This window comes from Alligator mississippiensis, chromosome 2 (assembly GCF_030867095.1).
Source record: "Alligator mississippiensis isolate rAllMis1 chromosome 2, rAllMis1, whole genome shotgun sequence".
In the NCBI taxonomy this organism is placed as follows: domain Eukaryota; kingdom Metazoa; phylum Chordata; order Crocodylia; family Alligatoridae; genus Alligator; species Alligator mississippiensis.
In genome coordinates, this window is record NC_081825.1 from 192,202,922 (window position 1) to 192,230,457 (window position 27,536).

The 27,536-nt window shown below is 42.8% G+C and overlaps 1 protein-coding gene across 1 annotated transcript in view; it reads right to left on the minus strand.

Annotated features, from left to right (window-relative positions):
* The window catches only part of OTOG (otogelin), a 205,494-nt gene that overhangs the window by 17,213 nt on the left and 160,745 nt on the right, over positions 1–27,536 (minus strand). The window contains exons 41-50 of the mRNA XM_059722614.1: positions 21,607–21,827; positions 15,310–15,448; positions 12,077–12,271; positions 9,972–10,184; positions 8,730–8,834; positions 7,437–7,547; positions 6,164–6,265; positions 5,570–5,668; positions 4,547–4,587; positions 2,109–2,184 (exon numbers count right to left, since the gene is read on the minus strand). Of these exons, the coding sequence (XP_059578597.1) occupies positions 2,109–2,184; positions 4,547–4,587; positions 5,570–5,668; positions 6,164–6,265; positions 7,437–7,547; positions 8,730–8,834; positions 9,972–10,184; positions 12,077–12,271; positions 15,310–15,448; positions 21,607–21,827 (1,302 nt within the window). The remainder of the gene's footprint in view (positions 1–2,108; positions 2,185–4,546; positions 4,588–5,569; positions 5,669–6,163; positions 6,266–7,436; positions 7,548–8,729; positions 8,835–9,971; positions 10,185–12,076; positions 12,272–15,309; positions 15,449–21,606; positions 21,828–27,536) is intronic.

Consider the following 27,536-nt stretch of genomic DNA (forward strand, 5'->3'; position numbering starts at 1 on the left):
GGATTCAGTTCCACAGCCTTACTATGTTTAATTATATAAAATATAATGTGGTCCTGATCCATGATAAGGGTTCCTAAGCAATAGTGATGGTGGTAGGGAAGCCTGGTGGTAGGGAAGACACATTAGAGCAAAGACATAGTTAGTCATGTTAGTCTGAAATCAAAAGAAGACAAGGTAGAATTTGCACCTTATAGACTAACCAAAGTATAAGGTTACACATAAGGTACAAATCTACCCTGCCTTCCTTCTATGATACATTATAGCCCCAAAGTTGTTCATAACATAACAATGCATAAAATATAGACAAGGATAGAATATTCTACTTGTTAGACCTTTCAAATGATGGTAAGCAGAAGACCTTCTGTTCCTGTGTTCAGATATATCTGAGTAAATGGTAAGCTCATTAAAAGCTGCGTAGGTGGAAGAGAATTTCTGAAGAACAATCTTACCAGGACACAGCATAAGAGTGTGGAGGCCTATCTAGAACATTTGATATTTTGCACATTGCAGACCCATGGGAATCAACCATGGCAATCCAGTAGATTGCTGTTTCATATGGACAACTGTGCTTTGCTTATGCAGTCTTTTTAGACTCCTAGAGCAGGAATAGCAACATGGCCTGTACACCTGACATTGGCTACACCCTGACTGGCACGTACCTGCAACCCTGCAGAAGAGGCTGAGTGGACGCTGAATGTAAACAACTGCTCCTCAAACCAGCAGTAGTTTACTACATGTGTTTAGTTACAATTCGCATTTTTCTGAATGCTCTAGGTCATGGTGTTGAACTTTCTAGTCTTGACTTTGCAAGGCCCTTAAGCATGCACTTAACTTGCAACTCCTCCATGGCCTCATAATAGGTCACTGGGGCCCTGGGCACACATTACATTTGTGACACAATTAGCATGTGAATCACACCATAAATACCAACATAGCTAAGTGTACAGCCAATATATGGTACCACAAAGAGGCAAGCCAGGCATACAGATATTCCACAGAATATGTAGAATATCTTTGTAGCTCATTTATATGGCATCACAAGTTGAACATGTAGCACTTCCTATCCAAATGCTGACAATCAGCTGATTGTCAATGTTGCCATGGGTGCAGGACAGGGCAGTCCTGGTCCTGATGCTGAAAATGAGCTGCCAGGGCAGTGGCTTGCAAGATTTTCCTGGCAGGGACAGCCCAGGGGCTCCCTCACTGGGAATTTGGCAACCCCCGCACTCAGCAGCCTTCCCTGTCTTGCCCAGCAGCCCCTGCAGGAAAGTCAATTTAAAATGCCAGGTCGCAGAAAGCCCTAGGGCTCCCTGTGAGCCAGCTCGTTGACTGCCTTGCTCCACAGGGCTTTAGCTGCACACAGGTTTTTTTTGAAGGCCCTAGCCACACCAGAACCTTTAAAAAAAACTTAATTGTAGCCAAGCTACACACACAGTTTTTAGATATCCACTGGTACCCCCAGGGATCAGGGAGAAGTTCCCTGATCGAAGTTCCCTGATCCCAGGTCCTGATGGGGGAGCCCTTGGTTTTGCAGCTGCCAGGCAGGAGTTGATCAGCTCCCCTTGAGCCCTAGGCTCTGTGCTGGCAATGACAAAATTGGGATCTGATCCCCAATCCGAACAGTGATGCCTCCTGCCATGCCACATGTGCATGACAGGAGATGCAACTGTTGGGATCAGGGCTAAGATACCATTGCACCATTAAGTGAATGTCTGCCAGTCCCCTGGGAGTACTCAGGACTCTAAGTTAAGCAGGTACTTTAATGCTTTGGCAGAGTGGGGTCATAGTGCTAAGCACTGTGCAGGAATGGACCCAATGAGGAGAAACATACTGTTTCATCAGCATCTTCCACTTCCTTCAGGCCGTATCTCAATTTTCCCGCTTTGCTCTCCTGCTGTGGGAATACCCATTATGAAGGAGGAAACTGTACTCAACTATATGGTTAGTAAGGGGTACTGCCAACTATACTGCTTCTCCTGGGTTTTGTCTCCCTAGCTTATTTGTAATTCAGAGCAATGCTTCAGAGGTGAATGTATTGTCAACCTTAACAAAACTGCCCATGGGAATTGAAGGGACATATCTTTGAACAAAACTATTTTCCTACTTACCACATTTGTACATAACACAGTTGCAGACATTTTCTATGCTGTTCTGGAACTGTTCATCTATCTGCAATTTTTCCCCCTGGTCATACAAAAGGAAGAAGCAAAATGATGTCACAAACTGATGACAAGCCCCAGTGTTGAGGGTTGAGTAAAACAGTTAATACAATAGTCTTTTACTCCTAAAAGCCTAGTTTGGGATGAAAGTTGTCACTCTCAACTGAAAACTGATTTAGTATCTAAAACTTAATGGAAATGTGTTTGCAGCTTAGAAACTAGAATAATGATTACTGCCAGGAGAACATACTACAGGAGAGGTTTGGAACTGAAGTGGAAAAATTATGGCAGGTCAAGGCCAAAATACAAAATTTCTACCTCCTACCCCTGCACATTCTGCTAAGAACCTACCAGCATAAGAAAGGATTTTCCCTTATTGTTTGCCTTTTCTAACTGGTTAGAGGATCGTATTTAATGGAAAGGCAATTCTTAGGGAGACAGAGGGGCTTCATAGATAGAGCACTAGTCTGTTGCTCATGAGACCTGGGTTCTATATTCTAGCCTGTGACTTTACGCAAGTTACTCCCTGTTCCTCATGCCTCAGTGATAAAATGGAGATACACTAAATCTCTGTAAAACAGTTCAAAACCTAAGGTTAAAAGTATCATATAGAAGCTGGTATTGCTATCATTTACTATTACACTAAAATTCATAGATGTTAGGGGCTGGAAAGGACCTTACAAGATCATCAGGTCCAGCCCCACTGCACTTGGGCAGGAAAGACTGCTGGGGTCAGATGACCCCAACAAGGTGGGTGTCAAGATGCCTTTTGAAGATTGCCAGGGTGGGTACCACCTCTGGGGGGAGCCTGTTCCAGACCCTAGGCACTTGACTTGTAAAGAAGTTTTTCCGTATGTCCAGTCTGAAACGATCTTCAATCAGTTTAAATGTCAAGTTAGATTTGTTATTGACATTTCCCAAAAATAATAAATTTTCAGTGCTTGAACCATGATTCAGCACATGCCTAATTGTTTTCCTGGATTCCATCATTACTTTTTACATGTTTTGAAATCACTGTGACGTTTCATCAGGGATATCTTAATATTAGGGCTGTGCGAAACTTCAGGTGCTGATTCAATTTGGAGGATATTTGGCCAGATTTGGCAGCCTTATCTCCAAATCAGAATCAAATCAGGAGACCAATAAAAAGGCCCAAATTGATTTGAAGTTCTCCAAATCAATTCAGAAAAGATTCAGAGAGCTTCAGAGATTCAGGCAGTCCACGCTCGCTGCTGCAAGGAGCTGGACCCAGACTCTGTGCTGGTAAGTAGGGGGCAGAGGAGCGGTGGCTGAAGGAGGGGGGAGGGGACCATGGGGGGACCCCCACCAGGCCCCATCCCCTGCCTACTCCCCCAGATCCCCTGAGTGCCCCCCGACCTCTCTCCCAGCCGCCGAGGCTTCTGGGGGCTTGTTGTAGAGCCCCCCCCATGCAGCACAGGGTGAGTCAGGGGCTTTTTGTTTTTTTTTCAAAGAGCCGGGAGCTGGGGCCAGGCAGGGCAGCCACTGATGGGGCTAAGAGAGCAGGCAGGGGATGTGGCCTGTCCGATTCAGAGATTTGCCCAATTTAGTAGCAGCCGAATCTCCAAATCGGATTCAACTGAATCAATTTGGGACAGTGATTCGAATCACCGAACCGAATCACTGTCCTCTGAATCGGCCAAATCCGAATCTGATACGAATACTAGCAGCTTTGCGCAGGCCTACTTATTATACCAATTGTGACAGGATAATATTAAAAATTACTCATTATTTAAATGTTTGATTCTGGCAGATTAAAATCCAAACCCTGCCTGGATGCATACATGCAGTTCCTGTTATATACGTTTCAAGGCAGGATTTGGTCCTAAAAGAGAAAAAGCAAATTAATACTTCCTAGTTATTTTAGTGTACAGGATATTTTTGTTGTGGGTTTTAAAATGTGTTTCTAATCATAACTTAAGTGTTCACGACTAATATTTTACCTATATTATACAATACTTATCTGTGTATATGCTCTAAAGCAGTGGTTCTCAACTTTGTTAGACCCTTGGAAAATGTCAGCTCTAAGGGCATGTTCACTCTCTTTATGAGCACAGAAAAATAATTAGAGCAATTCTTCTGTTGCAAAGAACTCAGAAAAACCACAACAGGTCAGAATGCTTTTGACACGGTGAATTTCTATTTGAAATCTTTGGGTTTAACTTGCGAATCATGTGTGTACACCTAACAGTGCTAAGACTGTGTGACCCCCGCCCCATGACCCCCTGGCAAGAATCTCATGGGAATCACTGCTCTAAAGCAATTTTAAAAGAGGAAAAGACAAAAAAGTTCACAGTTCCCTGACCTTTTAAATAGGTTTCAATGAGAAAATGGTAAAATAATATATTTTAATTAGAAGAGTTCCATACCAGTTTGCACTCAGGTTTAGCGATTATGTCACACGCACATTCTAAAACAAAGCACAACAGAAATTATGATTCAGAACACTGTCCTGGCACTCACATGAAAACAGTGTCAATGATCAGAAACCCCATTTCCCAAATGATCAGTACAGATGATGTCTCATGATCTGGGTACAAAACTGTAGTAAATTTTCTGTTCCACCCTGAATTCCAATCCTAATTTCATAGACCACATTCTCCCTGTAATGGCAAACTTCCATATAAGTCTGGTGTTATCACCCATTATGAAAATTCAGACATCTACTCACTTTGCCTTGGCCAAGTGACACCTGATGTAAATTATTATATCAGGTACCAGACAACAGAGAACTGAGCTCAAGACATTTTGTAGATAAAGGTGATATCTTGCCACCTTGGTAAGCAACCTTTGCATAATTCAGTGATCAAGAGGTTAACAGATCCCACTTCGTATTTAAGGTATTTGTATAAAGGGTAAGAATTATTAAGTTCTTGTTAGAGGTATGTTACAGGAATGAGTAAAATGCTATAGAAATTTAGATGCTCATAAGAAGGTGTTATAGATGTTCGCAAGCAATCTATTTGTTGGGTGCAGTAACACTAGAAGAATTTTTTAAGTATTAAAACATCTACTTATAATTTTAAAACCTTTAAAACATTATTTATGCATCCTAAACAGAAAGAGTGAACTGTTAATACTGCAAGTTCCCCCAAATTGCTCTGCTCTGCAAGTATGTAGCATCATTTTATGGTCTCTCCATAGACAGAAAAGTTCACGGACAGTAAGAGATTCCTTCATGGATACTCTATTCCATCTGCTCATCAGCAGGTATCTGTGGGAGACATCCTCAAAATGGCCTGCTCCCTGGACAAGTATAATACTATACTGTGTTACAGTGCAGAACCACACTCCATATCTTGGACAACATGGTAGCCTTCACACTAAGACACCACATATCTTGTCAGCTTATTCAGATTGAAAATAAGTTCAATGAAAATTGAATATATTACCACATGTACGATATGGGCAGCACTTTTCTGGACTCCATACTTCTACCAAAGACATCCCCAACACACATTTGAAATCTGGACAGCGATAAATTTCACAAACTAAAACCAAGGTAAAGAAAATGCGATCAGCTCATGGTTCTGAATAAATTTTTGATACAGAGAAACATGAAACAATAGGAAGTAGAAAGCTCACTTATTAAAAACTCTAGAGAGCACCTAGCTTGTAAAATTGGTGACCACAAATGCAATGTTATGTAATGTGTAATAAAAATATGCAATATAATTGCTCTTAACATTGATATATTTGAACTAGTTTTGAAATTAATAGTGCTAATCTTGATTAATCTCCTGGATTGTGTGTCAGGAATTATCCATATCTGGTCATGAGATAGATGTTTCAATATTGTCTCACGAACATGAAGTATTCAACAATAAAGATTGCATGCTTGGCCATAGATAATAGATTAGATACCCTGCTCCAGTTGTGCATATAATCTACCCTATTTAACACTGGATATTTATGAGGGTGAAATTCAAAGCAGTGTCTCTGCTACCTTAAACGAAGTCTGAAGAAAAATAATGAAGTCAACCTACCGCATTGATATGCAGGACAACATCTATCTGTAGTGTTGCCATCTACAACAAGCATTTCTCCTTCCTGACATTTTGGAATTTGATCAGAGCAAGCCCCACATGCTGAAGGAAACAAATATTAAAATCTAAGCCTTAGAAGAAAACTGATTATGTTTTCATTATATAGGATGCACAGCTATTCATGTTTGTCCTAGGTGCCTAAGGAGGGAACTGCATGGCCTCTAGAGAACAGGGGATCAATTTTAGATCAGCTTTCCCTTCCCTTTTTACATGGAATAACTATCTTGGTTACTTATGAGACAAAGGGCAGTGGACACCTTTGGGAAGGCTATTCTGCTCACTCTGGCTAAACCTCAAACTCCGTTTCTTTTTCTATTATGTTATGAGACTGCCACACGCTGGTGTCTTATAACACCTTTACTCTGCCTGAGCTCTGACTTCGGCTCCTACAAGAGGCTTTTCCCTTTACGCTTGTTTTATTCTCCCATTTGAATTTACAACAAAGCTGTAATCCTGAAATTTTGGAATCACAGATGCTTTCAGTGTAAAGGTTCACAATTTAAACCACAGGGAGAAAGCCAGGAGCCTGAGACAGAGAAAAGACCCAAAGTCAGCACAGCATTTCCATGTTAACGGAGTGCCCACAAAAGGCTGCTAACAGTGAAAATATACTTCCATTTTCCTTAAATGCTTTGAACTTAAGATACCAGGTCAGGAAGATTCAGCCTGTGCTCCACTGAAAGCCATGTAGTCAAAACACAGGGCACTTTTACACATGCTCCATCTACTTCCTAGAATCATATAGGCAATTTTATCTAATAAATTTCCTACCATTGCCCAGGGTCTCAACTGTTCCTGCTACACAGCATAGTTTCTGAAGCCTTTAGGATTTTGTACTGAAGACCTAAGTCAGTTACAGAGTGTTAGGACTGCTTTGTGGTTTGTGATGTTAGAGGAGGATCGGTTTGGAAGTTTTTGATGACCCCATAACTTCTATTATAAAAATGGCTGTAATTACACATTGTTCAGCTACTGTTCTTGCCTTTCCTCATTTCCTCTCTGCTGGAATCTCCAGCTTTATTCCAATACCATGCAATCCCTAGCATAATCACTCTCCTGCTTCTCCCTTTAGAGTAATAGCTGTCATTTCCCCTGTCCTTTGCACTCAATATACAACTGCTCCTTACAGGCCTTACACAGTTTTGTGGCTCCCCTCGCTGTAGCCCTTAGTGCTAACATGCCCATTCTAAATAAGCAAGCGAAGATAGCATACCACATATATATGATAGACAGCAGGTGCTCTCCACGCGAGTGGCAATCAAGGTTTGGTCTTCCCGGCAGTTTGGAATCTGTTCCATTGATGCACACTTTGCTGGATCACATTCTAAAACAAGTGTAATATTATTTGATTTTTGTAGTGTCAGTGTCTGGCAGAAATACAGTACTCTACCTGCAGCATGAGAGTAGAGGAGAAAGAAGCCACAAAACAACCAAAGCCTAGCCGTTCTCAAAACCAGAATCATAAATGTTCATCCTCATTCCTTCAAATAATCATATCACACAAGAAGATAAGCAGACATATAGATCATGCCATTCAAATGCAGAAAGCAGAGGGATAGGGAGAGCAACTATCCCTATGGGGCAACTTCTGTGTCTCCTTACCTAAGACTTGGAGGAGAAAAGCAGAACTGATACATTTGAGTTGAGGTCTATGAGCCATCTAGCCTATTCAGGACAGTCATACACAGAATGGCTCAAAAGAGGCTGATGTTAATACAATTATCAACACTTTTTCTTATGGGCCAAAAAAAAGATCTGTGCATATCAGACTCAGTGCTGGCTTCCAAATACCAGAAAGCACACAGGTGACAATGGGTATAGCAGGCCTCAAACCACTGAGATATAACCCTTTAGGGTGGAAAACCACAACAGGAACATTAGTGAGTCCCTTTACTCAGCACTCCACAGAGCTAGGTCCCATTTCTGCTTAGTCCTGACATAGAAGCCTCACTTGCCAAAGCACTGCAGAATCATGGGGTATTTATACACATGCTCTGGAGGAGGGTGTGCTTTAATTAGAGTGGCTCTGAAAACCGCCATAATTAAAAGTGCCCAGAGTGTCTCGTGTATCAACGTCCCCGCGCTGAAAAACAGGGATGCTTTAACTTGTTTTAAAGTGCTCCCAGCGCCATTTTTCAGCATGAGGATGCTGATACACATGACACTGGAGTCTGCTGGAGCGCTCCAACAGACTTGATTAATTATGTAATTACAGTGCATCGGAAAAGCCTTGCTGCATGTGTATAGGCACCCTCCAGAAATCCTTCTTGTGATCCCCAAGCTTCTAAGTGAAAGTGAGTCCTGTACATAGACATATTAGTAATGAAGTCGGCACTGATATGTTTTCCTATGAAACCTGATTCATTTTGAAAATGGGCTAGTTTTGCCACTACCTGTTCACAGTGAAGTTCAGTGAGAACTTCTGATCTATATGCTTTTATAAAACAGAAATTTTGGTGGAAAAAAATAGTTGGGGGGGGAGGGGTATGGTTTAAAAGGTACCTACCACAAATGTAGTTCGGACAACAGGAATCTTCCTGGTAATAAGTGACCAGCTTTTCCAAGACTTTACATTCAGGGATTAATGGTTCACAAAGGCTCATATTGCAAACTTAAAAGAAATATGCATACAAGAAAAAAAGAAATTATGAACTTCTATAATTTTCAATAGAGGTAAGAGATATTAAGCGGAAAAACATCAAACTGCGATTGTAGTTCATCATTAACATTCCCCAAATGAAAACAAGCACATGCAAAAAAAAAAAAAAAAAAAAAAAAAAAAAAAAAAAAAAAAAGCTAATGGTAGGATTTGTTTAAAGTGCCCAGTGGAAGCAAAGTAAGCTAAAGTCAGAGCTAAATACTTGTGAAAATTCCAATTGAAAAATCCACTCCCTGTGGGGAGTTCATTGCATCTATCCAATATCTTTGTCAATGGCTAGAAAATAAACAAACTTGCAACTTTTTCATTCAAAAATGAATCTTCTAGCTAAGTATAGATAGAAAGGGGGGTTATTAAATTCTGGATTTTATGCTATTTTGCTTTGCAAAGAAGATAACCAATTACTTGTTATTTTTCTAGTAAAAAAGGGATTACTTTTATTGACTCATCTGTATTTGAATATATCAAAGCAGGGGCATCAAACACACAGCCTGCATGCTAGATTTGGCCTGTGGGGAGCCATGTCAGCCAGTCTACAGGGTTTCTGGAGGGGCTGGAAATCACCACTGGGGCAAGCAGCAGCAGCTTTAACTCCTGGTGACTCCTTGAAATGACACAGCAGCTCAGGGAATGGCAGGACTTAATGCCTCCACCACTCATCCTGCCACTAAATTCTCAAGTATGGAGTCCTGTTGGGGACTCATTTCAGCAGTGACAGGATGAGTGATGGCAATGTTAACCCCCATGGATGCAGGAGCTGCTTGCCCAGCCACTGGAGGTAGGTCCAGAATCAGCCCACAAAGACCTCTGCATTTTGGAACTGGTCCACAAGGAGCCCCATGGCCCAGATCTGGCCAAGTTGGAAACTCTGGCATTAAAGTATCTGTAGGCTCCAGTTGTTTCTAGCAATTGTTACAAGTTCAACTGACACTGAAAGGAGCAGACACAAACTTCAATTCACATTAAATTAATAAGTCCAAACAACCAGAAAAGAAGTCCTCCTACCAGGTCAGTACAGAAGCAAGCCATATAATAAAAAAAGCTGTATATGCCAAAAACAAAATTTCATATACTGTTAAGTATACTTACTACAGATCTTCTCAGGACAACATGTGTCATCATTGGGAACAATCAGGGCTAGCTCCCCAAAGCGCTGACATTCCAGATCATGAACACGTGAGCAGTTGTGTTCCACAGGAATAATGGTTTCATTGTCAACACATTTGTGCATGCAGCATCCACTCAGAGAAGTCTTCCAAATCTCACCCATTGCACGGGGTGCTCCTGAACTGTCTGTACAGGCTATATTATTGTGGTAGAAGAAAATATTTTATCGTGACTTCAAATGGGTACACCTCTTTATACTTGCTTTGCAACAGGTGTGTAATTATAAACTATAACAGTCTTTAAAGGCCAAAGGCAGATGTTAAAAAGAAGGTGTGATGCACAATCCCAACAATCACACCCTCCTACCATGCCACACATGCACGGCTGGAGATGTGATTGTGGAATCAGGTATCAGATTTCATCACACCATATTAGAGGTGCATGGGGAGTCTGGTCCTGTTATTCCCCCTGCACCAGCAATCTTCATTCCCATCAGTTAATGCAGAGTGCACCCCCACAGCTGGGAGCTACAAACACTGACAAGGCTCCTAGTCATGGAGGTGCACCATGTACTCTGAGCACTGACAGATTGCTGTGCTCCCCCAGCTGGGACCCTCTAACAGCTACCCAGTGCTCCCAGCCTCTGGAGCATGGGAGTGTGCTCCAGAAGCTGCGAGTAATAGCCACACTTTCAATTAAAGGCATGACAAGAACCAGCAACAAAGTACACATATTTTGTGTACTAACTTTGTTACTTATTCCTGTTTCTATCAAGCCACTACCTGAATGAGCACATGGCCAGGTCACTACCTAAGACATGATTAACTAATTACATTACATCTTAAGTGTAATGTGTGTTAGGGACCAAAGTCTAGGCTAACACCACTGTTGGTGCTCACCACCTGGAATGAAAGCAAAACGATGCATTCAAATAAAAAGAGGGGTGGAAAGATAGGCATTGAAACTGCCCCTACAGAACACTCCTAAATTGGCCATAATTCCCCCAGCAATTCTTACTGCATGACTACCTTCGCTTGATTCTGCACAAAGCCATAGTCTGACCTTTTGCACTGGATGCACTGATACAAAAATGAGCTACCATCACAGATGGTATGCTGATGACAAAACAATTTTACATTTTTCACAGTTCATATAACCTGATATTATAAACGACATCTCTGATGTTTCTACAGAATCCAGCATTATTAAATCCTGATTTAGGACTGTGCAGACAGGCATTATAGTGACAACTGCAGTGACAAATCACGACAATGCCACAGAATAAAAATACAGGGGTATAGGTTGTAGCCGTGTGAGTCTAAGGACATAGACAGACAAGGTTCTTTGGGTAAATCTGATATCTTTTATTGGACCAATGCTTCCTCAGCCTGACAAAGGGTATTTATAACCAAAAGCTTGCAAAAAAGAATTTTTCCAACTATCTCAGTTCGTCTAATAAAAGATATAAGATTTATGCAAAGAACCTTGTCTGCCTATGGAATAAAAATGGCATATTCACCTAACTATTCTAAATTAATAAGGAAGGTGTTATGGCTACTGTATACATTTTGTATGCAGTTTTAGCATTAGCAAAATGGACTCCTTAACAGAGCTAGGCTGAAAATGTAACAGAGAAAAATCTAACATGCGAATAATCAGGTAATTTGCTTTACACATTCAATGCTATATACAGAATGCAAAATGTTTATAACTTATGAGATTCCTCATTAGAGAGCCTATCCTGAGTAGCTATCTGTCCTGGATCCATTCCAGCGAAGACTCCAGCTGAAAAGATTCTATTGAAGGATGTGGGGCTGAAATATTCCATATGTAAAGCTAGGCAAAAAAGGACCTTCTGCAAGAATACCTTCCAGCTGAGTTTAAATGAGATGGAGCCACTTTGCTGGTTTACCCAATAGAGCAACTGTTAAGTGTCCTCACCAGAGTTTCAGTTTAAATCATATGCAGAAACCACCAAGCATCAGCTCCAACAGTTAGATCCAGAACTCCACCAGTTAGGAAGATCTATTCAAGAATCTAGTCATCCCTTGGCAGACAAGAAATATAAAAGGCAAATCAACACATACTGCATTTCTCCTCTGGAATACAGAGAGCAGAATGAACACGGTGTAGGATGTTCCCTTCAGCACAGACACAACCCTCAGTTAGCACCAAGCACGATTCTGAATCCCAAGGAACAGGCTCACTGTTCTGGCAAGTACTTGGAACATCACAGGCAGATATGCAAGCCTGGTAGGAGAAGTTTTCGGAGCAGGAAAAGGCTAGCAAAGAAATAAATAGAGCACTTAAGATAGACCATCACTGTGAACACGTATAGCCTGAATGCTTACTATCTGGTCAATAATTAAACAAAGAGTACTGTGCTAACTTTGTTTCATATTCCATACATTGCACTGATATGTATTGATTAGCATACAGATGCAATCAATAAATCCATGTAGAACTGTCAACAGCAAATTCTGCAAATACTATATAACTTCTTTCTCTTCCTATTACTCCAGGTAACAGAAAATGTTTTGGAGGGGCAGAGAATGTTTCCCACCACACAGGTTCTCCTCCTTTAAGAACAGTTCAGATCTGAAAATAAAAATATATAAGCGTGTTGATCCTTACATAGAATTTTGGTAATAGTTTAAATAGTTGCCAGAGAAAATGGTAAATATACACATTACTGGAGTATGTGGGCAACCTCTATGCTTAGCATTTTTTTGGAAATAATAAAAAATGGGATTCATAAATTGCTGTATTTAGTAGTTACTAAAAGTAATTATTGCTTTGAATGATGAACATTGGTACTGTCTTTTGTATTCAGTACAAACTGTACATTTCCATGTTTTTCTAGCACCTGTACACATATTTACATGAGGCATATGCATGGAAACAGGTTGAAATAAGAACATCCAGGCCCTAGATTACAATATCTGGCTTTGATGCAGTCCATTGTGATCCTCAGATAATAGAAATCAGCCCTTTAATGCTTCAAAACCCTCAAGTCTTCCATTTTCACTTACAACCCAAAACCATGTTCTGGCTTAGCTGATGCTTCATGATAGGCATAGAAAGTTTTCACTCTTTCACACAGCTCTTTACAGGTCTATCTGTGGTAACCCATAAATGGAGAACATTTATGGCCAGAATGCTGCAGCCAGTAACATGGATTTAGAGGGAAAGACTGTTTGTTTTTAGTAATGATCAGTCTCTTTACTCTAGTGATATCTATGACTACTGTGCAGACAGGTATCCTGAAGAATCTATGGATGACGAGGGTATTAAATGGTAGACATGCATAAATTATATAGCCTGCATATGTATATGCACTATGGCTCTGCAAATATCTCGTGTGAGTACTGCATGCTTAGTCTGTCCCAGGATACAATGATGCCCAAGTGACTCAGAGATATGTGATCTGGAATGATGGCAATAAGGGGAGGTCAAAGCTCAGTTCTCACAGGGAGCACCTACTCAAGAATGGGAAGGCTTTAATTAAGACAAATACCATGAGAACTAGTTAGGAGAAGGAGTTGATCTTACTTAACTCATTACTACTAAACAGTCATGATGTTCCACAGGAAAAAACAGTACACCCCCATAGTCAGAGGAATCTGGGCTCTTAAAATACTGTCGCAACACATCTATGCCCAGTGATCAGAAAACAGAAGCGACTTCAAGGTTTCTGCCTTTCATATATAAATGCCAGCAGAGGTCACTGTGGTATAGCAAAGGAACAGGGCAATGCCTATCTTCAAAAGCCATCAACATGTCACAAACACATTTCCAGGAACTTTACTTGTAAGCTCCGTTTTAAAAATAATGATTTGCAAGTATTATCAATATTAGGTGATGTAAGTATCAAAATTACTGTATCTTACTTGTTTACAATGACTGTTTCTTTAACAAAAATATTATGCATTCCTGCACAAAGGCTTTTTATCTGATCTATGCACACACACTTTTCCTATGTAAGGACAGTCATGTTTAGTTTTCTTAATTACTAAGCTGGTTTCACCCATAAGACTCTCACTTTTCAAGCAGCCATTGGAGCCATGGACAACTATTTCTCGTCCTTGACTTAGGTTTCCTTTCTGTTTTATCATTCTTTTTGGTTCATGCCCTTCTCCATGCACAGCTCAGATCTGTGAGTGTTTTGATCTCAACAGTTTATTTGTTTTGGTAAACATAGACCATATTTTTAGTCATGGACAGCTGGTGCCTCCTGAGTGGGGGGGCATTTGCGCCCCCCCCCAACCCCCCCCACTCGCCATTCAGCAACCGGGGGGGGTTCCCCCACGGTCAATCGCACTGTGGCCTCTGGTCACCACAATCGGCTGCAGGGGCACCACGGGGATCACTTCTCCTGGCGCCCCCACTGTCTGGCCGGCGCTCTCAGGGGAGGCACCAGTGCTGTTGCCTGCCTCCCGTGCCCATTGCCTAAGTGGGGAACACTGCCTGTCAGGGGGTGCACCAGTGCACATGCACCCTCTATGCATCACCACTGTTTTTAGTACTACATTTCTGTAGTACTGAGGGTGACCATATGTCCCATTTTTGCTGGGACAGTCTTGTTTTGAACACATGGTTCCAGGCAAACAAATCTGTGTACTCAAATAAACATTATCTCTTTTTCAGTGGAAGACAAGGAACAGGTGTTTAAAAAAGCACTTTCCCATTGCCATGCCTCAGTTTCCTGATCTGTAAACTAGGTACAATAATGCTTACTTCCATTTTAAAGTGCACTGAGATGTACTGGTTATGATAAGTGTTATATAAGAGAGATTTTATTATTTCCCATCATCTCAGCATCTGGTTACTTTTGGCTCAGATCAAATGTCTTGGTGAGGGCATCTGAATCCCAAGACCTTTGGGCTTGGCCTGCATGTAGAATGCCTGTCAATGGATTTGGAAGCATTTGAAGTCCCAGGGTGAGAGCCTGGGGTGGAGGATGCTCACTGGTTGTAGTGCCATACATGGTCTTTAGAATGATTGAATTCTGCCTACTCAGTTGATATGGTTTTTTGGAATAACTGAGTTCTACTCAACTGATATGATTTGGAACTGATTTGGCTGATTTAACCTGGAACACAAAATACATTAATAAAAAAAAAAATTGGTTACTTTTTGAACTAGGCTTTTGATCCAAGTGTATGTGTTGGCACAAAAAAGTCAGACCAATTTATGGGATATACTCCTATGAGCACACCAAGCTAAAACCAGCTGGATTAGCTTCAATTTGCTGGGCACTGTGGTCTGGCAATCTTAATCCCTTCAGTGCATGCAGTATACCTTGGTACACAGTACTTACGGCAGTAATCCGAGCTTCTCCATTCTATGCAGATATTAAATTTGTTACACATGGCTACGTAGGCAGCTTGTGCTACACATGGATTTTGAATGTATTCCACATCCTGGACCCAGAGATCACAGAATAATTCAGGTGGAACCTAATAAAAAAGTAAATGACTTAATGCTGCAAAGCAAGAATATACTTTTATACAGTCATAATACAGTGAATGGGTTCATAACTTCAGGGATCTAGTATATTGCTATAGCGTTAAGGACAGGGAAATCACAAGCCCAGAGGATAAGACTCAAAGCAAGCACGGTCAAAGCAAGCAGTGTGCCATTACATTTTCTGATTTTATGAAAAGGACTTATTATTGGTGATATTTTTTTTGAACCAACTATGTAGTTAGGAGAGATGTCAGATCACCTTTCAGGCATACATTTCCTTTCAGTCAAGACCAGAGGAAAGCTTATTTAACAGCTCTTCCAACAACACAGCTGGTCCAATAAAAGATTTTATAAAAAAAAAACCAAAAACCTTGCTTTTCAAATATTCCCTGAGCCATAATGGCTACAATACTGCAACCTTATTTTCAAGGGGCATCTAACAGCAAGGCACCAGATTATGACCCAAATTATTAGAAATACTGACTGTAAAAGCTATTATTATTTTTCCTAGTGGAAGGCACAAGCATTTTTGTCATGACGTGCTCCATTCCATTGTTATTCCTTTTGCTCTATATTTTCTTTAAGATACTGACCTCTCCTCTAACTTTGACTACCTATTTCCTGTCCAGATACTGTCAGAACTTTGAAGCAGGGGTTAGTTTTGGTGCCTGCCCCTGGAGGCTTGAGAGAGTGTTTAGGCTTATTAATATAAAAAAGCATGTGGTAGAAAAGGCAGATTCTACACATTTGACTACCAATCAGCATGCAAGTTAAATTCCCAAAATGTTTCTAACTTGTAAATAATTTTTCTGTCAGGGTTTGTTAAATAACCTGTACTGTATATATTTGTCTGTTGTTTGTTTTAGGGAGGTTCCAATTGGGCGATTATGGCATAGAACAGTGGTGTTCAACCTCTGGCCCTTCGGCCTGATCTAGCCTGTGGAGGCTCACCCAACATCTGGAAATTTGGCAGCAGAGGATCCTGTGGAAATTTGTGGCAATTAACAGTGCTATCACTCCCCAGCTACCAAATTTCCAAGCCCTGTGGCCAGATGATATGGCCCCTTGTGTTGGACTGGGCCAACATGTGAGACCAGGGTGGCAAACCTGATTTGATGCATGCAGGACAGACAGTAGGCCCAATCTGGCATGCATGGAGCCAGGACCAGGGCAGTGGGTTCAATCTGAAATGCATGAAGCCAAGTCAATCCTATGCACTAGATCCGGCCTGCTGACCAAACCTGTAGCACTCATTTGGCCTCCAGCCCAGGTAGGTTGGGCACCACTGGTATAGATTTCATAGATTTCATAGACATTAGGGCTGGAAGAGACCTCGGAAGATCATCGAGTCCAGCCCCCCGCCCAAAGGGCAGGAAGTCAGCTGGGGTCACAGGATCCCAGCAAGATGAGCATCCAGTTTCATCTTGAAAGTGTTCAATGAAGGCGCTTGAACAACCTCTGGTGGCAGGCTGTTCCAGACCTTGGGGGCTCGGACAGTAAAGAAATTCTTCCTTATGTCCAGCCTGAAACGATCTTGTAGTAGTTTGTGACCATTCGACCTCGTCATCCCTTGGGGCGCTCTGGTGAACAAAAGTTCCCCCAGATACTGGTGGTCACCCCTGATAAACTTGTAGGTGGCCATCAGATCACCCCTGAGCCTGCGCTTTTCCAGGCTAAAGAGCCCCAGGGCTCTCAGCCTGTCATCATAGGGTCTGCTTCCCTGACCTCTGATCATGCACGTGGCTCTTCTCTGGACTCTCTCAAGCTTCTCCACATCCTTTTTGAATTGTGGAGCCCAAAACTGGACGCTGTACTCCAGCTGCGGCCTCACTAAGGCCGAGTACAGGGGGAGAATGACGTCCTGGGATTTGCTTGAGAAGCATCTATGGATGCAAGCCAGCGTTTTGGTCATTTTACTAGCCGCAGCATCGCATTGCAGGCTCATGTTCATCTTGTGGTCAATGATGACCCCCAAGTCTCTTTCTTGCATAGTGCTAGCCAACATAGCACTGCCGAACCTATAAGGATGCTGCGGGGTTTTTTTTCCCCCCAAGGTGGAGAACCTTGCATTTATCGGCGTTGAACACCATCAGATTCTCGCCCGCCCACTTGCTGAGCCTGTCCAGGTCAGCCTGGATCATCTGCCTGTCTTCTGGTGTGGATCCTTTGCCCCAAAGTTTGGTGTCATCTGCGAACTTGGCCAGTCCACTTCTGACTCCAGTGTCCACATCATTAATGAAGATGTTGAACAGTATGGGTCCAAGGACAGAGCCCTGGGGGACCCCACTGGTCACAGGACACCACGATGAGTGACTTCCAGCAATTACTACCCTCTGGGTCTGACCCCGGAGCCAATTTTCCAGCCAGTGGATCGTGGAGGACCCAAGGTGACAATTGGCCAGTTTCTCCAAGAGACGATCGTGGGACACCAGATCGAAGGCTTTTTTGAAGTCAAGATATATGACATCAATCTCATCTCCCTTGTCCAGGTGATAGGTCACCTGGTCGTAGAAGGAAATGAGATTGGTCAAGCAAGACCTACCCGCAACAAACCCATGCTGGCTATCCCTTAAGATGTTGGCGTCGGTCAGTCCATTAAGGATGGCCTCCTTAATAAACTTTTCTAAGATCTTCCCCGGGATAGAAGTCAGGCTGATAGGCCTATAGTTAGCCGGATCCACTTTCCTCCCTTTCTTGAAGATAGGCACCACATTGGCCTTCTTCCAGTCTTCGGGCACTACACCAGAGCGCCAAGAGTTTTCAAAGATCCGCGCTAGAGGCTGGGCTATGATGCTCGCCAGCTCCTTGAGTACCCTGGGGTGAAGATTGTCAGGGCCGGCTGACTTGAAGGTATCCAGCTTCTCAAGATGTTCCTTCACGAAGTCAGCATTAATGGAGGGCAGGGGATCACCCTCACGCGGACTTCCCGGCCCTGTAGCGGGCATGGGCGTCCCATGGGGCTGATGAAAGACCGACGCAAAGTACCTATTTAATAGGTTGGCTTTTTCCTGGGCGTCAGTTGTCAGTTGCCCCATCTGGTTCAGCAGGGGTCCAACGTTGCCCCTGCTTTTCCTCCGGCTCCCCACATATCTGAAAAAGGACTTTTTATTGTCCTTGATGTTCAAAGCTAGCTGGAGTTCAGTTGCAGCCTTGGCTTTCCTGGTCAGCTCCCTACAGGACCAGACCAGTGCAGAATAATCCTCCTTGGAGGTGATTCCTATCCTCCATCCTTTGTAGGCCTTTCTTTTTAGCCTCAGGAGGTCTGCTAGGTCCCTGGAGAGCCAGGGGGGCTGCTGTGCCTTCTTGCTGCCTTTCCTCCGAGATGGAATAGACTTAGTTTGTGCATTGAGGATTGCTCCCTTGAGGAGCAACCACTCTTCTTGAACTCCCCTCTCCCTGTGGTCACAGTCCCTTAGGGCCTCACTGACAAGCCTCCTGAGCTTGTCAAAGTCAGCTTTCCTGAAGTCAAGGACTTCCGTGTTGCTGCCTGACTTGCCAGCTTTTCGGCGGATGGTGAAGGTGATCAGCTCGTGGTCGCTGTCACCCAGCTTCCCATCGATCACTAGGTCGCCGACTAGGCCATCCCCAGTAGCCAGTACCAGGTCAAGCAGCGCTTTGCCTCTCGTTGGCCCATAGACTTCTTGAGTCAGGTAGAGGTCATCCACGCATGAGAGGAAGCTCTGCGACCGCTCAGATTTTGCTGAGCGATCCTCCCATGAGATGTCTGGGTAATTGAAGTCACCCATGACAACCATGGTCCTGGAGCAAGCTGCCTCAGCCAGTTCCTGGGCAAACTCCTGGTCAAGCTCAGGACTTTGGGTGGGAGGTCTGTAATAGACTCCCACTATTGTGTCCCCTGTGCCGTGTTCCCCACGGATTTTAACCCAGAGGGTCTCCAGCCGTCCACCCTGGTCGCCAATATCGGCTTGCAGGGACATGTAGCTTTCCTTAACATAGAGAGCTACACCCCCGCCCCTTTTCTCTACACGATCCCTCCTGTACAGGGTATAGCCATCTATACCCGTGGTCCAGTCATGGGTGGAGTCCCACCAGGTCTCCGTTATCCCTATGACACCGTAATTGTTTGCACTGAGCAGGAGGATGAGCTCCTCCTGCTTATTCCCCAAGCTCCTAGCATTAGTGTACAGGCAGGCAAGTGCCCCCTGGGGGGCTCCTTCCTTGCCCACAGATTTTACCAGGGCTGGGGCTGGGGTGGGCTCCCTTGAGTGCTGTGATCCGCTGGCTTTGCAAGGAGTGCTCAGCGGGCCAGCAGTGGCGGCAGTCCCCCTGTCCCCCAACGGGCTTAGTTTAAAGCCCAGTGGAGCAGGTCAGCCAGTCTGGCTGAGAAGAGCCTAGATAATTGGATAATGGAGAATATTCAAAACTAGTAGGCCTGAGGTCCACAGTATGATCGATCAGTCACTATGTTCCTCCACCTTTACAACAGTGAAACTTCAAGTGAATTGCTAGAGAGCACAAGGTGGAGTAAAATTATGCTAATGAACTTTTTCATGTAATGTTAGGATTTGTTCCTTTATCAGGTCTCCTTGGCTCCCATAATGGAAAACTCAGCCAAGGTGGAATGGATAATTATGTTAACTGTGTGTGATGAATGTGTGTTAAAACTGTACAATTTGCACAGTTGATGCATAACATTTTCAAAAGCCCCTAAGTTCCATATTCACAGACATCTAAGATCATGCCTGAACAACTCTTCAAACATGGCCATGCAGCACCTATAGTGAAACATGCTGCACTGATCTGCTCATGCTAGTCACCAAGCCAGAAGGAATCAAAATAACTTAGCGCAGCACTGCAGGTAAACCAATTAGCTTTGCTGAGGAACAAAGATAATTAGGTGGGTGAAGATAATTAGTTCTATGTGAATGTAACTACACTACTTCTGGTTCTGGAGACACTGCATATAGGAAAGCAAGGCATATGTTGCCATGCTGCCTCCTGGCATTGTAAATTAATGGTAAAGATATGCTGAAAAGCTCAAGAGAAGGCAGCAGGACTGAGGGCACAAATATAAGCCTTATTAACACTCACGAGCATACTTTTTTTCTTGTATATTGATGAAAATTACACCACTATCTGGACAGACTATCAAAGTTCTCCCATTTGTACCACAGTAAGTACAACTACAGCTCCTTCACATTAAATGGCTAGGAGTTTATTTGAGCTGAACCAACACCTATCCCAAGAAGTGGATACATGATACCTCCACAATTATAACCTCTTCTAGTATAGTTTTATTCCAGGAAAGCTCTACACCAGATGCCAGTAAATTACATTCTTACATTTATTATTTCCACTCTTTTACTTATGTTGCTGTACTCAAAAGTTACACTGATGTAAAAGTATCAAGTGAGTGATCTTTAAACTTTCAGCCTAGATAATGACTGATTGTAAGATAGAACTCTTGGTCATTAAAACCATTTAATGTTTAGGTCATGGCATCATGTAGGATCACTCACACCATTAGACCACTTAAGAATCAATGATCTCCCTATGTTGGGTCACCATAGAGATGGATGCTATAGCAAAGGCCACTTTGCAAATTAACACCAATAGATTAAATACACAAGCAAAATTGTGCCATTGCCGTGGTGGGTTCTAAGTTGTAGCCTGCTTTCTTTCCAATGAAATCTCTCTTAATTCATTTATCCCCACATTTAAAAAGTATTTAGAGTTTTTTCTCTTTCACTTCAATTATATATTTTATTTTAAGGCTAATCCTTTTGAGATTAACATTTACTGTCATGCTCTCTCCACCTTCACTTTTAGCACTGAATCTATTAATCTACTTTGATCTATTTGAATCCTTAAGTGGGCCACTTTTAATTGTTATACCTGTATTTAAGTTTGCTTTACAGAGTGAGAAGACAAAGGTGTTGTTATTATACCTATATGACAAACATCAACTATTAGTTAAATATATCACCAATATCATGTTTCAGCTGCATTCTTCAGTTAATATTCAAGTCCACAATTAATTGAGAAATATACTAGAATGGACATGTACCATTCATGAAATTAATAATGCATTTTTATGTAGTTACACAACAAATAATGTGACAAAAAATAAAATTAATTGAAAATTAAATCTGTCCCAAATAATAAAGCTAAAGGAAAGTAAACATACATAAGGATGACACCTGCTGAAGGTCTGGTTCAGCACAAGGCTTAAACACTCAGAGCAGTCCATGACTGAACAATTACTGTCCTGATGTCTGTCTTCTCCAATATACATTAACGTGCCTGGCACCTGCCAGCTGTCCATAAAAATTGATGGAGCATCAGTTTTATTTAGAACTGCCTTGTTGGGTAGCATCAGGTCATTTTCTGAGTTTCCATCACAGAAACCTGCATATTTCCACAGTAAAAATTACATTAGTATTGCTATGGATTGTGAACAGTTCATTTTTAAAGCATAACTGAAGTGGCATGGTAAAATAAGAATTAGATTATCTGATTAAAACCAATAAATCTACCATTTACATAGCAACTTAGCACCATAGTTCAACACTCAATGGGTTTTAGTAGGACCAAAATGTGTCCACAAACATAGCAATATGAAAATTAAGGGAAAAAAAAAAACCCGTTCTGTAAAATACAGAGAATGGAATAAAGGGCATGAAGTAAAAACAAAACAAAACAGGGAATGGAGATGGATGAAGGGATACTTATTGCACCTAGGGCCTCAGAAAGAATTCTTTATTGATCCTAAGTATTTAAGAACTGAATATAGTTACCACTACCATAGTATCAAGTGCCTAAAAACTCTTTGATGTACTTATCTTCAGAAACCCCTCTGAATTGGGGAGATACTATAAGAGTTCTGCGGCAGGGCATTTGGTGCCTGCCACTTTAAGGTTTGAGACCAGGCAGCAGGGTGGCCAGCAGGTGTGGGCTTTCCCTAATGAGGGAGTCACGTGATTACAGCAGAGCCCTAGGATAGGAGGAGAGGCCTGACCTGCCTCCATTTTAGATCCAGGATCTCAGGACTGAGGCAGCACAGCAGTCTGTTGCTGGCAGCCAAAGAAACATCACCTGACTGAGCTGCTACTTGGAACATCTTAGAGGCAAGGTCAGGAGCTACGGGGATAGCAGGAGGCTCCTGGTCCTGGGTACAACTTAAAACTGCACCCTGCTGAGGAAGGATGGCCTGGTGGGGTTGCCTGTGGTGGGGAAGCTCCCCAGAAATGCCAGGCCAGTTGCCTCCCCAGTGAAAGGCAGGGAGGGGCACTGTATAACCCTAGCCCCCACAATCTGGGGCGTAACCTGGTAAGGAGGCCACCAGGACCAAGGGGGTCCAGAGTGGGACAAGGAGCCCAGAGTCTGGAAAAGGGCATGGAGCCTAGCGTGGGGCATGGAGCCCAGTGAGAGGCAAGGAGCCCAGTGTGAATGAGGGCACTGAGCCCAATGAGTGAGGCAGAGCTGGCCCAACCTCAGGCTGCAGTTATGATCTATTTATGATGCCATCTGTGAGGCATGGGACACAATACAGGGGCAGTACAGAGTCGCATACAATGTCTCCTGGCATTGGGGCATTAAAATGGGCAGCCTCTTGCATTTTACACCAGCTTATTAACAGCAAGTCGTGGCAGACGAGGTTGGGCAGACTGCCCCAAACAGACAGGTGGGAGGGCCAAAGTTGAGATCCAGCCTTAAACTGGCCCCCTGTCACAAATTCCTTATACAAGTTCATAGCTTGGACATAAGGACAAGAAAGGAGCAGCATACACCCTGCTCTGAAACCACCTAATTCCATTGCTTATGACTAGAAAGGTAGGACTACAACCCCACTCCTTTTAGAGAGGTAGGGGCCACAAAAGTTTTAGGAAAGAATTGGGACTCTTTCATAGCAGCCTCTGTGTAAAGAGGCAAGAGGAAGATCCTTCCAGAGTGTAGCTGATTTGACTTAATGTATAGTAGTCCAAAGTGGGCATTGATCTATAATGTAGACTCATCACTTTCAACAAAATCTGGTATAACTGAAAGGCTCCACTTAGGATGAATCTAAATCTGGAACAAAATTAATTCTTCCCCTGAAGAGGTACATCAATACAAGGGAGGAGCTGTTTAGGGGAGGGAGGGTGTTATAATGTTACACATACTCAATTCTTTGAGCATTAGGCAAAAATGTATTTTAAAACAAAAACAAGGCACCTCTTGGATTAACAGAAAATGCAAGGTCTAAGCCAGAGGCCTAAGCAGTGGGAGAGTGCCCATGAAATGTCAGAAATAATAGAGCATGAGATAAATACTCCATTTAAGTTTTATTTAAAATTTCTTAAAATGTAGTATGCTTATTCTGCTACTTCTGGGCTAAGCTGAGCAGCTATTGGCTTAAGAGATAGTATATCAAAGTGCAGCTTTTGGCACTGGGAGAGACATTAATATCACTCCTCAGCTGGAAGGAATCGCTCTTTCCTGTGTTCATTACTCAGAAGACAGCATCACATTTCAGTTCTGTTTAAGCTAAGATAGTTGGCAACCTTGAAGGACCTTGGGACAGGGGAAATACTGTGCCATGGAAGGGAGGACTATGGCTAGAAATTTGGTCAAATCAGAAAAGTTGAATCTCACTGGTCTGCTTTGGAGGTTCTTTTAGGGACCATCAACTATAAAGGACATATTCACCATCTCTTTTTCCAGAGAAGTACTGTTTCATCCAAAGAGATTTTAGAAAGTTTTTTTCATACAGTTTCTCCAAACTTACATGACAAATTCTGAAGATATTTGTCCCATAATTCTAAACTGATCTAGTCATTTCTCAATATAATGAGAACCAGTCTACTTCATAATTTTTGCCAGATTCTCTTTTTACTGAATCAACTGGCAAAACTTCAAATTACTTCAGTGGTCCAGAAACAAGACCTAGGAGCAGAAGAAAGCTTTTGGAAGCTTCAATTATCTCATCCATGAACAAAATTTCTAGGTGAAGTATTTGTCATGTTATGAAGCTTGAGAAGTTCTTGTAAGAGAGAGGCTCGTGGAATAAAATAGGATGGAAATAATGGAACTGAGAAGCATTACTTTCTATAGTGTTATTGCTGAAAATGTGATGCTTTTTCCCATGTGGGGAAGTTGGAGACTAAATCCTACTGTAAAGGAAATTTTACAAACAAAATGCTGAAATTTGCTGAGGAGCTCAGCAGGAACTGGATATAAGTGCCCATGAATCACAGCTGCATTTGCCCCATATCCCATAGCTTCTTGCCTACAGGCATACACATAAGCATCTCAACTAGGGCTGTGGGAAGCTTCGGGTGGTGATTTGATTCAGAGGAGATTCAGCCTGATTCAGTGGCCAAATCTACAAATTGAATCAGGGGACCAATTAAAAGGCCCAAATCGATTTCAAAGCTCTCCAAATCTTCAGAAAAGATTCAGAGAACTTTGATGATTTGGGCGGTTCCTGGTGGCTGCAGCAGGGAGGGGCGGGGGAGGGGGGAGGAGGGGACCATGGAGGGACCCTTGCCAGCCTCCTCAATGCCCCCCCCCCCCCCCCCCGCCCACAGCTCCCTGTGCTTTAAAGAAAAGCCCCAGTGCTCACCAGGCATTGCCAGGCAGGGGGGTGATCCCTGCTGCCCCCACTGCCCCACACTGCCTGGGGGGCTCTGCATGAGCCCTCCAACCCCTCCACAGCTGCCCCATCCAGACCAGGTCCAGCCCTTTAAGAAAAAAAACAGAAAAGCCCCAGGACTCACTGCTCCTGGAACAGCCTCGGGGCTTCAGGGGGCTTGTGCAGAGCCCCCAACATGATGCAGGGCAGTGGGAGGCAGCAGGGATTGCCCCCCAACCCCCAGCAGGAATGGTGAGTCCAGGGTTTTCTCAAGGGGTTTTTTTTTTTCCATAATGGGCCAGAGCTGGCCCGGGTGGACACCCGTGCAGGGCCTGGGGGAGGAAGAGGGGGTTAGGGGCTTGTGCAGAGCCCCCCATGCAGCATGGGGCAGTGGGGATTGCCCCCCCTGCCCGGCAGCACCCGGCTCGCCAAGGCAAAGAGCCGGGAGCTGGGTGGGTGGGGCAGCCATTGCCAGGCTGGGAGGGGATGGGCCTGGCTGATTTGAAAATTTCGCAGCAGCTGAATCTCCGAATCAGATTCAGCTGAATCAATTCAAGACAGTGATTCGGATCACCGAATCGAATTGGCCGAATTTGAATCCAAAGTGATTACTAGCCACTTTGCATAGGCCTAATCTGAACAATTTATTTTGGGACAAAAGGGGACAGGGCTTTCCCATTCACCATTTGTTCTGAGGTAACTGCCCATTTGGACAGTCTTACCCTATTGTTGGTGGAAGCTAAACCATGGCAATTTACTCTTTTGCTGCAGCTTACTGCAGCTTGGTTCCCGCTTACATGAGAATAAAAGCAGTTAGCATGGAGCAGCTGATATACAGTAAATTCAGGCTCTTTATTTTGCAGTAAATTGTTGGTATGCCTAAACCCTCTGACTTCCCAGATTAGTAGGAGTAGAGGACACAAGTATATCAAATGACTTCCCATTCTTAAAGTGGCACTAGAAAAGCAGCATTAAGCATAAAATAAGCCGGAAGCTTTTTCCTCCTGGCCATGAGAGTCCACTTCACTGTGACCTCCCAAAATCCATCAACGTATGTGAGTGGGAGACTGAAGCAACAAAGCTCCCATTTTCCACCTGTCCCCTTAGAATATTATGAAGCATAAATGCTCATGATTATCCTCAAACCTACTGTGCCTCAAGAGCTAACATTTGTGTATGGAAAAGGAAGGGGCCCTCTGTCTAAATTCTGACGTTGCCAGATACACTATGGCTTAAGATGGAGATTGCTCCGAAGAGGTTTACTTGATATCACAAAGCACAAATAATGCCCATAGCTTGTCCATGTGGGTAAAGGTGTGAAGTCAGGAGCTACAGGATGGGTGAGCAGTGAGGCTGCTCTGGAACACGTACCATATAAACGCCTGATCTGTCTACACTGCAGTATAGTGTTGAGATGCCTGAATCAGTTTTAAGTGAGCTAGCGCAGCACAGAGTTCAGTACAAGGCAACTTACCTACCCAAAGCTAAAATTAGCTTGCAAGCAACTCTGCTGCTAAAGCTAGACTGTCACCAATACCCAACCTACTTTGTTTAAAGCTAGCTTGGGTATCCATACAGTGCGCTGCAAATTGCAGAACAGCCATACCTGTACAGTAAATCTATCAGCAAAATATGGAGAATTCCTCTGCAGAAAAAAGGCTTGGAGCACTAGCTTAGAAAAAACACATTAATGCCTTCTGATGCTGTTAACAGCCAATGTGATTTGCATACATATTACCATTTCCAGTGTTCCCTCTGAGAGAGTAATCTGGCTAAACAAAAAAAGGTCTCCAGGCTAACTCAGATATGAAATCTATTGAAATGTTTGATTTTAACTTTCTTGATTCTGTTTATTCTAAGTACTTAAAAACATATTAGAAGAGAGTTAAAAAAAAAACTCAGAACAAACAACATAATTAAACATATATTGATACTAACTTCAAACTCTCTTACTCTGTATATAACAGATTACTCTCTGCTGGACTTGAAACTTGCCTGAGCTATCATTGGTATCTGATACTGCGCTACACATATTTGCCCTTTCTGAAATTGGCAAGACAAGCCCTGTAATGATGAACTTTGTATCCCTGGTTTCAAGCTCTACTTTACAGCAGATAATAATTCAAGTGTCAGAGAAGAGATTTATATCAATGAATATAATGCTTGCGAGAGCTATAGACCTAACGTCTCATCCAAGATTACAGCTTCCAGAAAGAATGAAACCATGTGTACATACCGTACAGACCTAACAGTGATCTTAGCTTAACAGTTATTAGCCCATTACTATAAAAAAAAATCTCTCTGAAATACTTCTGCAACAAGATCAACTTAAATCGATTCTACAAAGTTAGCAGCTATCACTCTCATGAAATTAATACTGACCTTCAGAAAATGAAAATAGCAGATAGCATTTCCTTTCAGATGGATACCAAATACTAAACCTACAAATGATCTTATTTAACGCTAAGAGTTGCTTAACCTAAGAGATATTTCACATTTATGTC